We start from the raw sequence: 14387 nt of genomic DNA, 5'->3' as shown, positions 1-14387 counted from the left end.
TCTCCCAAGCAGGAATACCTAGCAGGCTAAAGAACTTGACTGCCCTTCCAAGACAGCTTTTCCCTTTCAATAAGAGCATTAACAAATAACACATAGGTATATAACAGTTTATGATGTGCTTTCGCATACATCATCCCATTCAGTCCTGGTATAAACTACCCAGAAGAAACCTTAGGAAGCTAGAAGCATTTAAGACTGTATTTTATAACTTTCTGGATTTAAAGCAATTACATTCCCTTCTTCAGAACCAAGAAAGTGTGGAAGAAAGCTGTAAAAGCCAATTTACATTTATTGCATTGTCTAAATTTTTTTTAAAAGATTAAAAAGAAGGAGAGAGTCCCAAGCCGACTCTGAGCTGAGCACAAAACTGGACTTGAGCCTTGATCCCAGGACCCCGAGACCACGGCCTGAGCCAAAACCAAGAGTTGGATGTTCAACTGACTGTGCCATCCAGGCACCACACATATATTTCTTTATCACATTTTAACACACATTTATTTATTTATCACATTCTAATCACTGGACAGTAAGCAACAGGGACTGTTATCAGTTTTGTTTACCAACACAATTCCTAATTAGCATCATGAATACACACTGTGCCAGGCACATCGTGGAATCTCAGTAAAAATTTGTGAATTAATAAATGAATCAGATTATAATGTGATGCAGAAAATGGCTACATCTTAGGAAGGTCACCAGATAATGCTAAGCATGAAAATACTTGCCTTATTATGTGGAGAGTTTGTAATTTGTCATAGTGATTCTAGAGACCAAAAATACTACACTTCAATAAAAAAGAGATCAGCCCCACTAAGTGGTGCAGCTCTTAGCTACTCCTTACCTTGATTCGTGAACTGGGGTTCAGCATGATATATTTAATAGAACCTTGGATGTTCTCTGTCCAGGAGACCAGCCAAGTAACCTTATTATCATGTCGGACCTCTTTCCATTTATGTCCCGTGGGAGGAGAAGGAACCTTGGCATCTCTGTGGAAATAACAAAGCAGGAGGGCAGTGGAATGAGAAGTGAGGGACATTTTCACCTTTCATGACCTAACGTGGATAAATCTTCTAAGTATGTATTTTCATGTTTCCTCCTCATTACCAGTCAGTAACTGAAAAATACTTGGAGATCTGTACATGGAAATACCATGTTGTTCCCAACGGTCTTGTGTAGTGTGGGAAAACACCTCCAGCAACATACTCTCAAGAACAAAGGAAGCCCCTGACTTGATTTCTGGCCCAAACAATGAATTGTGCTCACTTGCTACAGTTGATGATGATATCCTCAGGCATGATCCGTCTCTTCAGCATGCCCATCTTGGGGTGGTTGCCACGGCCACGGAAAAGCCCAGGAGGTTCTATCTTGAAGTTGGCAATCCTCTCTCTGTGGTTATCCATAACACAGAAGCCATATTCTTTCAGTAATTTTTCATTCTCTTCTTTGATTTTCTGGAACACAGAAAGGAAGTATTCAAAATGGGCTCAAATTGCTGTTTTCCACTCATATTTTACCTCTTACTCGATAACAGTTCGAGGTATAGAAAAGTCTAAAAATCATTAAGAAATAAATGCAAATGCAGAAACCTGGCTGGCTCAATCAGAAGAGCATATACAACTCCTGATCCCAGGGTCATGAGTTTGAGCCCCACACTAGGTGCAGAGATAAATAAGTAAAACTTTAAAAAATAATAATTATAAATAAATTATTTTTAAAGAGAAAGAAATGCAAATAAGGATAACTTCTAAAAGTGTTTTTAAACTAAATATAATAAAATTCCCCAAAATATCTACCTTTGAGGACTGACCCCGACTACAGATCCAAAGTTGATTTTTTTTTTAATCTTCAAGAACTTATGTGTGAACATGTTACCTAGGTATTTTTAAAAGTAACTTTAAAAATTAACATTTTGTTGAGTAGTGTCAAAATGGTAGACAGGGAAGAATCTATGATAGGCCTCATAAAGAACATCTCCATGTTCTCTAATAGGTTCCAGGCACATTTAGTTAAACGTCATTTCAGATGGGCTTTCAAGCTTAAACATACCTGTCATAGATTCTTTCCTAGGTATATATAGGTACACATACATTATGTACTTTGTGATCCTTGATCCAAAAGTGTGGGAGTGGAACTTGGGAGCCTCCTTTACCCTCTGTTGACTCTATCTTCATATTATACTTAGAAATTCAACTTAACTAAGTCCTGTTGCCTTGTGGGTGAGAAGAGATTCAGAACCTGGCAGCAGGTGTCTTTGGCCAGGGCTCTGACAAGGTGATACTTCTGAAACCTCCTTAAGCTTTGGATCACTACTTGCAAGAACAAAGCTCAAAAGTGGTTTTTAAGTTTTAAAACACCGCTCAAAGAATAAACCAAGTTTCACTAATTTGGAACATTTAGAAGACTAAACTGAGACTGAAAAGTCTGATGCAATTATCATTTTTATAGTAAGTCATAATTTTTAAACTACAAGTCAAATAGGTACCATCAGACAATGAATTATATAATAAATACAGTGGCCTAAATCTTATAAACATACAAGTCCTTTAAAATACTGAAACTAAAGAGTTTCAAAATTCCTTAAAATCCTTAACTTCTGGACCTCCAATTAGGATGGATGGAAGGCAAGCAGGCAGGCAGGCAGACAAGACAAACTCTAGCCTGGACTTCTCTAGATTGGGGTTGGCAAATCTTTTCTAAACAGAAAATATTTTAGGCTTGCGGGCTATACAGTCTCTTTTGGAACTACTCAACCCTGCCACTGTCAAATGAAAGTAACCACAAATGATATGTAAACAAGTAGATACGGTTGTGTTCCAAAGAACTTTTTAATAAAAGTATGCAGGCTACAGTTTGCCCACTGGTAATCTAGAAGAAAATGACATCCCACTGGATACTGGATACTAGAAAGATTCCTCTGGAGTAAAGATGAAGATGGATGAGCATGGCTAGATCCCAGGGTAAAATAAATCAAGAACAGGGAGGTACATGGGCAGTATCATAGTATCTGTCTTAAAACCCTAATATCCAGGAGCCATTGTACAGGTCTGCCCACAGTTAAATACTGTATTACTGTAGTTACTGACTGCTTAGGTTCCAAGAGCACTAGGTTCTTATACTGAGCCATTAAATAAAATGCCTATTTTTCAAAATTTTTGGTCTGTGTAAAAACTAAGAAAACTTAAACTTTACTATCCCAAGAATCCTATATCTTTAATATAGAACCATGTGAAATTACTAAAGTGAAATCTATATTGTTAAGAACCAAGAAGAAAATTAGATGAATTAAACACTTCCAAAATCCTCCAGGGATTTAAGAAATTCTGTAGTACCAGTTTCTCCTCCTTGCTCATCTGTTTCCGAGCTTCTGACTGGGCTTTGAAATACTGGCTCATCTGGGTAAAATCACATTTGCTTAGGTTGGTGATAATATTCTTCTCTTCATTAGTCATTTCCTAGTTAAGAAAAGGGTGAAGACAGAAGAAAAAGGTAAATATGCTGTTTATCCCACAAGTTTCTTTGTGATTACAGCAAAGTATTTTTTTTTTCAGCCAAAGGTGTCTAGAGAGGTAGGCAATCTAAATTCATGAGCTTTGAAAAAAAAAAAAACACATAATTTTATTACTTTGTTCTATTATAAAATACTTAATAAAATAAAAAATGCTTTACATGATATATCCTTTAAAAAGGGTTATAGAACTCTTATGTAATTTCTTGGGCTCCTTACACATTGCCACATCCGCAAGCATATGTATCATCCCACAGTTGGAAAAACATGAATATATATCATTTGCTTTAGTAATGAGAGAAATATTTCTATATTCATTCTCTCTTAGAAACATTATCCCTTGGGATGCCTGGGTGGCTCAGCGGTTTAGCGCTTGCCTTTGGCTCAGGGCGTGATCCCTGGGTTCCGGGATCGAGTCCCACATTGGGCTCCCTGCATGGAGCCTGCTTCTCTCTCTGCCTGTGTCTCTGCCTCTCTCGAATAAATAAAATCTTTTTAAAAAAAGAAAAGAAACATTATCCCTGACCTACTCACTTATTAAATATTATTTCCAGAACTATTCAGAAGGTAAACTTCAGCTCACTTCTGTCCACACAATCCAAATTGAAAATAAGATTGTTTAAAATCACCTAGACAGATATAGGAAATGCGATTTCAAGAGCAGAAAGTACCAAAAGTAAATAAGCAAGAATCAAAGGGAATGGGACATCACAATGTAATATCTTGCAATAGCAGAGGACAGGCAGTCCTGCAGAGACAGACTTTCCTCTGCTCAGGCAGAGCTGAGGTTTATTGTTTGGCCTAATAAACTCCCTCCTGCAGCCATAAGTGTGTGGAAGGAAAGACACAGAAGTATTCTTGTTGGATAGAAACCTTACATAATATATTGAATGAATAGGGAAAAAAGAAAAACTTTGCATATAATAAAATTCAGAAAGCTCAAATTTTACATTACAGACCTTTTTGTAAAGTAACAGTTTATTAACTGAGTACTTGATTAATATTTCTGCAAGGTGCTAGGATATTAATACATGGGCAACAATACCTTTCTCCAGTCTTTAAAGAAATTTTTCCTAAATATTTCCTTAGTAGTATATTCATGGTCGAGCATTTTTGCAAAGAAGGTAGCTACTTCTTCTGCTTTGGGGCTCAGCTTCATGACTTTACCTAGAGGAAAAAGCAGTTTCAAAAATTGAGCTGTATAGTTTATGTTTTGAATATAAATACTGAGCTCTGGAGAAGTCTTCTAACTAATGGTTTACCTTCCCAAGGTACACAAAGGTCTGGTGACATATGGTAACAATAACAACAAAGACAATACACTGATTTATATCTAGTTGTATAAATTCTCCTTCTCTTTAGCAGATATTTACCTGGGTCATTCTCTGGAGACTATGCCAGTAAACTGTTCCCAGGTGCCTGCTCAGGACAGGGATGAGCTGGGGGAGGCCCAGCCACTCTTCCTTTTCCTTTCAGCAAGCAGGGTCCTTTACACCTCTTCAATGGTTTTTAAAACTCAAATCCTCAGAGGGACTCCTGCCACTGCTAAGCTAAGCAGCCTCTGTTCAAGAAGGGGAGGAAGGGATAGGGCAGGGAGTGGAAGAAAGGAATTGTGGGGAAAAGAAATAGGCATCTTTCTTCTTTAAAGTTAGGTGGGGGGAATATGAATAAAATAATATATATCCATAGCAGGCAAGCCCAGATATCCCACATGAAAAATCTAAATAAGACCTTCTTCTAGAACTTTTGTACTCAAAAATGTGGTTCACAGACCAGCAGCTTTAGCATCACGTGGGAGTTGTTAGAAATGCAGTATCTCTGGGGTACCTGGATGGTGTTGTCAGTTGGGCATCCGACTGTCCGCTTTGGCTCAGGTCACATGATCTCAGGGTCATGAGATCGAGCCCCAACTTGGGGTCCACACTCAACGAGGAGTCTACTTAAGATTCTCTCTCCCTCTTTCTCTGCCTCTGTCCCTCCCCACCCATGCTGTCTCTCAAATAAATAAATCTTTAAAAAAAGAAAAAAAGAAATGCAGAATCTAAGGCCCAACCTTGGATCTACAGATTCAGAAAATGCATTTTAAGAGGCCTCCAGGTGGCTTATGTATATACTAGAGTTTGAGAGCTGACTGCTCTGAACAACACAAGCACTATGAGGTTGCCTCTTTCAGGGAAATAAGACTTATCCAGAGCACAAGGGATGACTGGGGTTCTTGGTAGTGTGCACATGTTAGTAAAAGCTGTTCTAAAAGAATCCTGATGTCGGGATCCCTGGGTGGCGCAGCAGTTTGGCGCCTGCCTTTGGCCCAGGGCACGATCCTGGAGACCCAGGATCGAATCCCACATCGGGCTCCCGGTGCATGGAGTCTGCTTCTCCCTCTGCCTATGTCTCTGCCTCTCTCTCTCTCTCTGTGACTATCATAAATAAATAAAAAAATAAAATAAAATAAAATAAAAGAATCCTGATGTTACACAACAGAAACTGCTAACTTGTAAAGTCAATGTGAATGAGCCCTAGGAGTTCTGTGTATACCTTAATTAGTAATAAAGCAATAAAGGAAAGTACTTGGGAGTTTAATCTACTTTTCAGATAGAGTATTTTTAATACTACTCTCAGGGCCAATTTCCATTTTTTTTCTTGAATATGCAACTATACAGCACCATCTGGAACTAATCCATGGCATAATAACTTGACTATTCCTAAAATGAGGTAAAGTACCATTCCACTGCCTTACTATTACATAGGCATTAATTCACCAAGGATTTTCACTTTCATTATAGAAAACTAAAACTTAACCAGAAATCCATTCATTTCAAAACTCAGAAGACATCTCATTTCATGATAGTTGGGAAATTATCATCCCTAACTGCAGGGATGAAGGGAACTGTGGCACAAAATTGAAATTGTTAGGGTAGACAGAAAGAACCTGCTTGGAATCCGTAACTCAAAAGGCCAACAGGTGGCACACTTTCCCCTTTCAACCCCCTCTAAGCTTCTGCCTTTGCAAGACACTGGGGAGACAGGGTTATTAGCTCTCAAGAGATTCCTGCACTTCTTCAGATCGCCTCAACTCAGGTCTGAACTATAGTTGCCACTAAAGTTGTAACATGCTTCTGGAAAAATTTAAGTCATTAAAAATAAAATGAAAGAAAATACATGGCAAGAAAGACTGTAAAATGTTCTTGGGTCTGTTTGGCATAAACTGGTATCAATAAATATTTGAAAATCAAAAAATGGAGACTCTCTGGCCAATTTTACTGAATTCTTCTGTACCAATAGAGGAAACAATTCTGATGCCTCCTGTTTTAGATGAGCTGTCAAAAGAGGAAATGACAGCTCTCCAGCAGCAGAGTGGTAGGAGGATGACTAGAAGGTTCCTGGCAAAGGGAGCACTTTGTGGAAAAGGCTGAGCTCCAGGAAGAAGAAACTGCTGAGTCAGAGCTGTAAACTGGAGGTTCTCAGCAGAGACAAGCCACTGCTTCAGCCAGCCTGTGCCCCACCTCCCTGGTAGGTTCAAAGGAGTCCGAGAACTCCTTCCCTAGAGAGTAGGCAGGACTTACAGTATCAATTTGGACTAATAATTCAAATACAACATCCTGACTTACTACAGAGTGGGAGTTTACACAATCAAAGGGAAGAAATCCCAGTGAGAAACCCAACTGAGAAAATGATATAGCTGGAGTTCCTATAATAGGAGGGCTGGGCAAAATGGAAGAAGAGACCATAGTAACCAGTGATGACTGATTCAGGGCTTGGCTTCCCATCTTAAAAAGAGAAACCCAGGGGCGCCTGGGTGGCTCAGTTGATTAGGTATCCAACTCTTAATTTTGGCCCAGGTTATGGTCTCAGAGCTGGAAGATCAAGCCCAGTGTCAGGCTCCACACTGAGCATGGAGTCTGCTAGGGACTCTCTCTCCTACTCCCTTGCCCTCCTCCCCGAAATAAATAAAAATCTTAAAGAAGAAGAAGAAGAAGAAAAGAGAAATGAAGAAGATGGAAGAAGATGGAAGAAGATGGAAGAAGATGGAAGAAGGAAGAAGAAAAGAGAAATCCAAAGACTAGAGAATCTAGCTTTCCTTCAAATCATTTTGAGCCTCAAAGTGGGGGGCTTTACTCGTTCTGCTTCCTAAACCTTTTGCTAAGTCCAGACTTGAGCTACAGAATACATGGACTTTCAGGATGGTCTTTCTTCGAAGTTCTGGGCTCTTTCTCCTCACTGGAGTTTGGCTTTGGAGTCATATTCAAACATCTCCAGGAATGACCAACAATGAGTGCTAATAGTAGAACTCTGTCCTGTGCTCTAGTCAACACCAATCAGAATATTTGATGCAAGCATTTGTCATTAAGGCCATGCAAACAGGGATTAGCCAATATAGTTCCCTGCTGGGTCTTGGTGTCCAACACAGACACACTGAGTAAACAGTGTTTTAAAAAAAATGAATTCCAGCTTGCCAAGTCTGACATGCCTCCCACTTGCGAGACCCAGCCATTCAGTATAAACTACTACCTTTAAAGTATCTGTGGCCTTAACCACCGCTGGTGGACAAAGAGATGCACTAGAATTCTCTTAAGCATTTACCATTGGTGCCTTTCAGCAGTCTTCCTGCCCAGTATTTAGTATTTCTCACTGTTTGGTCAGCAGACCATTTGGTTTAGAAGCACCCCCAATATTATTCCACATCTATTAAATGAGCCCAGACCCACCTGGTAAATCTTAAGCACATAGGATTTGGGGGAAAATGCTCCAGCTCTTTCTGGATAGAACTCTTGGAATGAGGGAGATCAGCTGAATATTCCCATCTACATAGTGCTACATTGCAAAGAAAGAATGTCAAAGATGCTTAAATTCTTCTACCCAAGGACAGAAAATACTGATGGTAGTTAATGGACAATTCTGAGTGTTTTCAGAGAACCAGACAGGGCACTTCTTCACAGCAGGCCACGAAATCTGATTGCACACAGAGTAAAGGCATAGTGCTGTGCTGCATAGAGTGAGTGACAGACACTTATCAGCCTTACCTAGAGGCTGATAGCTGACTAATTAATCTTCAAATACTAGTAACTACTTCTCATCATGAGTGGCTTGTCAGTTTGCATTATATTGCTAAAATACTATCATTTGAGTAAGGCTTTTCTAATAAATCTTGCCAAAGTAGCTCCTCAGAAATGAAGTTCAGATAATAACATTTAACGTGGGGACCAAGTGCTATGAGCTATGTAGACGGACATTTTTGGGACCATGTAGTTAAAATGTTAACAGTCTCTTTGTCAAGGCACTTCTTTATCACCAAATGGGCCTTTAAGAGCGAAGTAAACACTGGATAACCCTCTCCCAAATCCCACAAGGACAATACGACAAAATGAAATAAACAAAAAGGATTATATAGCACAAGATCCTTTCTCATTTTCTATTCTTCTAAACAGAAGCAAACTCTTTTCTTGGCCAAGAATTAGACAACCTTGGAACAACTCACCATCATAGTAAAACTTGACACTCTCTGGAAGAGGCTCATATGGTGGAGCAAATACAGGGCCTTTATGTTCTAAGAATTTCCACTTGATGCCTTCAGGATAGCGCTCTTCTTCCCACCTTTAAAAAAGTAGAGCCTCATTTAGTGATCACCTAATAAATGCCCAAATAATTAACCTGCTCAATTGACTGGTGTGCTAGAATAACTCTGGGCCCCAGATTCAAGGCCTGGACCAAAATAACCAGTATTCTTCACTTTGAAAAAGCCAACACTCACAACAAATAAAATGGAATACTCATATGAACACAGGAAAATACAGTTCAGTAGTGCAGTTCTAAGACTGGATACAAGGGAGGGACGCCTGGGTGGCTCAGCAGTTGAGTGTCTACCTTCGGCTCAGGGTATGATTCCAATACTGGGACGGACTCCCACATTGGGCTCCCTGCAAGGAGCTGCTCCTTCCTCCGCCTATATCTCTGCCTCTGTGTTCTCTCATGAATAAATAAATAAAACCTTTAAAATGGTATACATGGCAGAGGTATTATTATGCTATTGATAACACTGAAAAAGACCACCTGGGAGTGGAGATGCCAGATGAAGGTACAAGGAAAAACAATCCTGTAAGAAAGTACATGATGGAACAGAGAAAACTGGAAAATAATAATTCAGTGGGGGTATATGGAGTTTAAGGTACTTAAACTTTAAGGGTTACCTAGAGCCATCTAACAGACACTGATAAGCGAATGTTAGATAAGTACTTTAAAAGGGAAATTATATAACCATCACTTAACATTCAACAATTAATACTATGCTAAGTTTCCTAATTTTTTGCTGAACCATTTCAGCAATGTACATTGCAGACATGATACCACATCTCTAAATAGTTCAGTAAACATCTCTATAGAAATAAGGATATCCTCTCACATAACTAAAATACTATCACATCGAACAAAATTAGTATCATTGTAATACCTAGATCTTATTAAAAACTTCCCAATTAAATTTAAAATGTATTTTATAGGTAAGGATCCAATTAAGGATCATGCGCTACAATTGGTTGATAGGTGGCTAAGTCTTTCTTTTTCTGGAATTAGACCTTCTCACCATCAGCACGATTTTCTTTCTTGAGTCAGTTGTCTTACATACAAAATATTTTAAAACTTCATAGATTTTAATCTCCACTATTTCTACCTTAAAATTAAAAGCCCTAAAGTTCTACAGAATCCTTCTGAAAGCTAATTGTGCATACTCTATTACTTCCTACCATCTTCTAACTCCAGTATCTCTAACTCCAATGTTTAAAATAAAGTTCAGAAATATTAAATAAAAAGTACACATACCAAATGCTGTAATAAAAGCATCACTATAAAACCAAAGTAAACATAGATGGTGAAATGGTTTCTGACAAGAGTCCCAAGACCATTCAATGGAGCAAAGAAATCTCTTCAACAAATGGAGTTGGGAAAACTAGATAATCACATGCAAAAGAATGAAGTTGGGCCCTTACCTTATACTATATAAAAAAATTTAAACTCAAAATGGGTCAGAGACCCAAATGTAAAAGCAAAAAGTATAAAACTCTTCAAAGAAAGACACAGAGCAAAAGCTTTGTGACTTTGCATTTAGCAATGATTTCTTAGATAAGACACCAAAAAGCACAGGCAACAAAAGAAAAAGATCAACTGCACTACAAAGTTAAAAACTGTACATAAAAAAAAAACCACAACAACTGTACATCAAAGGACATAACAGAGTAAGGAGGCAACCCACGAATGAGAGAAAACGTTTGCAAAGCATATATCTGATAAAGGATTAAGATCTAGAATGAAGAACTACAGCTCAACTACCAAAGAGCAACCCAATTAAAAAAACAGCAAAGGACTCGAGTACACATTCCTCCTAAGATATACAAATGGATAGTTAGCATCTGAAAAAATACTCAGGATGCCTGGCGGTGCTTGGGTTAAGGTTAAGCATCTGCCTTTGGCTCAGGTCATGATCCCAGGGTTCTGGAAGGGCGCATTGTGGCGCATCACGCACATCACATTGCATCACACTGCACCGTACCGCACCCCCCATCCCATCCCATCCCATGGGGCTCCTTACTTAGCAAGGAGCCTGCTTCTCCCTGTCTGATACTCCCCCTGCTTGTGTGCTCTGACAAATAAAATCTTAAAAAAACAAAAACAAAAACAAAACCTCAACATCACCAATCATTAGGAAATATAAATCAAAACTATGAAACACTGCTCACATCCTATTAGGATGTTTTATTACAAAAACAAAAACAAACCAGGAAGTAACAAGTGCTGATAACAATGTGCAGGAATTAGAACGCTTATACACTGCTGGTGAGAATGTAAACTGTCCAGCCACTGTGAAAATCAATACAGCTGGAAAGTGAAACACAGAACTACCTACCATATGATCCAGCAATTTTACTCCTAGGAATATACTGTAACAACTGAAAGTAGGTATTTAAACAAATACTTGTTCTCCAATGTTCACAGCACACTATTCACAATTGCCAAAAGGTTGAAACTAAGTATCTATCAATAGATGAACGGATAAATAAAATGTGGTCTCTCCATACAATGAAGTGTTATTCAGCCTTAGAAAAGAAGGAAATTCTGACACATGCCACAACATGGATGTACCCTGAGAACATGTTCTTTTTTTTTTATAGGTTCATTTTTTTTTTAATTTTTTATTTATTTATGATAGTCACACAGAGAGAGGGAGAGAGAGAGAGAGGCAGAGACACAGGCAGAGGGAGAAGCAGGCTCCATGCACCGGGAGCCCGACGTGGGATTCGATCCCGGGTCTCCAGGATCGCGCCCTGGGCCAAAGGCAGGCGCCAAACCGCTGCGCCACTCAGGGATCCCTCCTGAGAACATGTTCTTAAGTGAAATAAGCGAGCCACAAAAGCCACATGCTGTGTATTTCCACTTACATGAGATGAGGTAAGTCAAGTAATCAAATTCATAGACAAAAAGCAGAAGGATAGTTACCAAGGTCTGGGGGAAAGGGGGAAAGTGGAGAATGAGGGAGAATTACTTAAAAGAGTTTCAGTTTTATAAGATGAAGAGTTCTGGAGATGGATGGTAGTAGTAAGGGTTATACAATACGAATGTACTTGATACACTTAACTGCATATTTAAAAACGATTAATATGGTAAATTTTTAAAAATATGTTTATTTATTATTTATTTATTTATTATTTATTATAATAAATAAATTTATTATTTATTCATTTATTTATTCATGATAGACAGAGAGAGAGAGAGGCAGAGACACAGGCAGAGGGAGAAGCAGGCTCCATACTGGAACCCTGGTGCAGGGACCCCAGGATCGCGCCCCGGGCCAAAGGCAGGTGCCAAACCACTGAGACACCCAGGGATCCCCTAATAGGGTAAATTTTGTTTTTATGTTTACAACATAAAATTAAAAAAAAAAAAAAAAAAAAAAAACCTGAAAGTCAATATTTAACAAAATCTTAAACCTAGAAGGAGCATTAAAAATGCTCCATAACCAATCTATCACTCTACATATGAAATGGGCAGGATATCCCAACTAGACACTGGCATGGAAAGGCCTGGATGCAGAGAGACCCATCCAAATCCCAGAGTATACTACTCTCCAAATCAGAAAAAACTCACATGTATGTATGTATGCATGTATGTATGTATGAGGTGTGTGGGCATGTATGTGAGAGTAGCTACAAGAAGTCTATGTTGAAGCAGTCACAGTAACTGAGGAGATGCAGAGTACCCTGTCTTCTCCTATACTGGGACTTGGTTCCATTCCTCTCATCAACGTCAGTGATTCTTAATTAAGACTCCAAACCATTTTTAAAATTCTTCTTATTGCAACATGTTCATCCTGAGGACTCACAGTAACTTTCATACCATTTAAGCTAAATAAGAGATTCAGTCAATCACTCAATACTAAACCTCACAGAAAGGGAATATATCCTTTAAGAGGCTGATAATGGCTGAGTGAAGTAAGTCAGTCAGAGAAGGACAAACATTATATGTTCTCATTCATTTGGGGAATATAAATAATAGTGAAAGGGAAAATAAGGGAAGGGAGAAGAAATGTGTGGGAAATATCAGAAAGGGAGACAGAACATAAAGACTGCTAACTCTGGGAAACGAACTAGGGGTGGTAGAAGGGGAGGAGGGCGGGGGGTGGGAGTGAATGGGTGACGGGCACTGGGTGTTATTCTGTATGTTAGTAAATTGAACACCAATAAAAAAATAAATTAAAAAAAAAAAAAAAGAGGCTGATAATGGATCGAAACCATTACTATACAAATAAAAATAGTAGTGCTGCCCTTCTAGCACTCACCAACAAAATTAAGAAAAACACATATTTAGACACCAAAATGACTTGAGGCCTGACTTATAAATTCAAGGCAGTTATCAATTTGACAGTAGAATATGCTTGAAAAGGGGAAGGTGGGAAAGTGCTAGAAATGTGTGTGAGTTAATCACCCATAATGCTGTTTGAAATCAAGCTCCTTTGCAGTTAACAAGCACCTCACAGTACATTGTAAAATGAATATTTAATTTTTAAAATTCAGAAGTAAAGCACACATACTAAAGCTTTCTTAAAGATAATCTTTAGAATCAAAGGCAGCTTCTCTGGTTTGAGGAGAATATCAATCCATATGCCATACATTTCTTATCACTATTACTGATTGTGAGTCTGATCTTTCAACATTGTTCTCTACATATAACCCTAACTCATTTTACTTTTGCTAAAAGAGACTGAAATCTTAAAGTCACCTAACACAGCAATGTAACATTCTAATTTCTAGGTCTTTCTGTGAAGAATTGTCTGTTTAGAATAAATATGCAACTTCTGTTCCAGGTCAGCTCAGCCCTGACACAAAAGTGTATGTAACTCAAAGCATAACTGAAACTCCACAAATGTTTACACAATGAGTCACCCTTAAAAACAGGGGGATCTCAGTTAAGTAAGTTTTCCCACAAACCTGAACATACCACTTAACACCACTTGGAACACTGTTTCTATGGGGGAAAATATGATAAAAATAAAGAAACTCAGAGAGGATCTGAACCTTAACCTTCCCCTTCTCTCTAATCACCAAAGAGAAGATAAAGATCAAAGTTTTGCTGGTTTCTTTTTGGCAACATTAACAAAATCTAAGACTTTCGGGGGAAGCAAAAGGTCTCCACGTTTGCCAAACTGATGAAGTGTGCCTCTTTTAGTGGGAGAGCAAGAGGAATAATAAAAAAAAAAAATGACAATATCCGCCTTTTAACCCCTGACTAGGCTGTCAGTGGTGGTCACTGAGAACTGGACCACTGACTTCAGAGTACAGTAGGCAGCTTACCATGACAGAAGAAAGGGGCAAACTATCAGCTAAGAGGTCAATCATTC

The 14387-nt window shown here is 38.6% G+C and overlaps 1 protein-coding gene across 1 annotated transcript in view; it reads right to left on the bottom strand.

The window, feature by feature from the left end:
- TOP1 (DNA topoisomerase I) overlaps positions 1 to 14387 on the bottom strand; it is a 91204-nt gene that overhangs the window by 16892 nt on the left and 59925 nt on the right. The window contains exons 9-13 of the mRNA XM_038572316.1: positions 8982 to 9097; positions 4551 to 4672; positions 3330 to 3452; positions 1264 to 1451; positions 842 to 986 (exon numbers count right to left, since the gene is read on the bottom strand). Of these exons, the coding sequence (XP_038428244.1) occupies positions 842 to 986; positions 1264 to 1451; positions 3330 to 3452; positions 4551 to 4672; positions 8982 to 9097 (694 nt within the window). The remainder of the gene's footprint in view (positions 1 to 841; positions 987 to 1263; positions 1452 to 3329; positions 3453 to 4550; positions 4673 to 8981; positions 9098 to 14387) is intronic.

This window comes from Canis lupus, chromosome 24, assembly GCF_011100685.1.
Source record: "Canis lupus familiaris isolate Mischka breed German Shepherd chromosome 24, alternate assembly UU_Cfam_GSD_1.0, whole genome shotgun sequence".
NCBI classification, from domain to species: Eukaryota; Metazoa; Chordata; class Mammalia; order Carnivora; family Canidae; genus Canis; species Canis lupus.
Note: the sequence above shows the minus strand (reverse complement) of the source record. Positions and strands in the feature narration are given on the sequence as shown.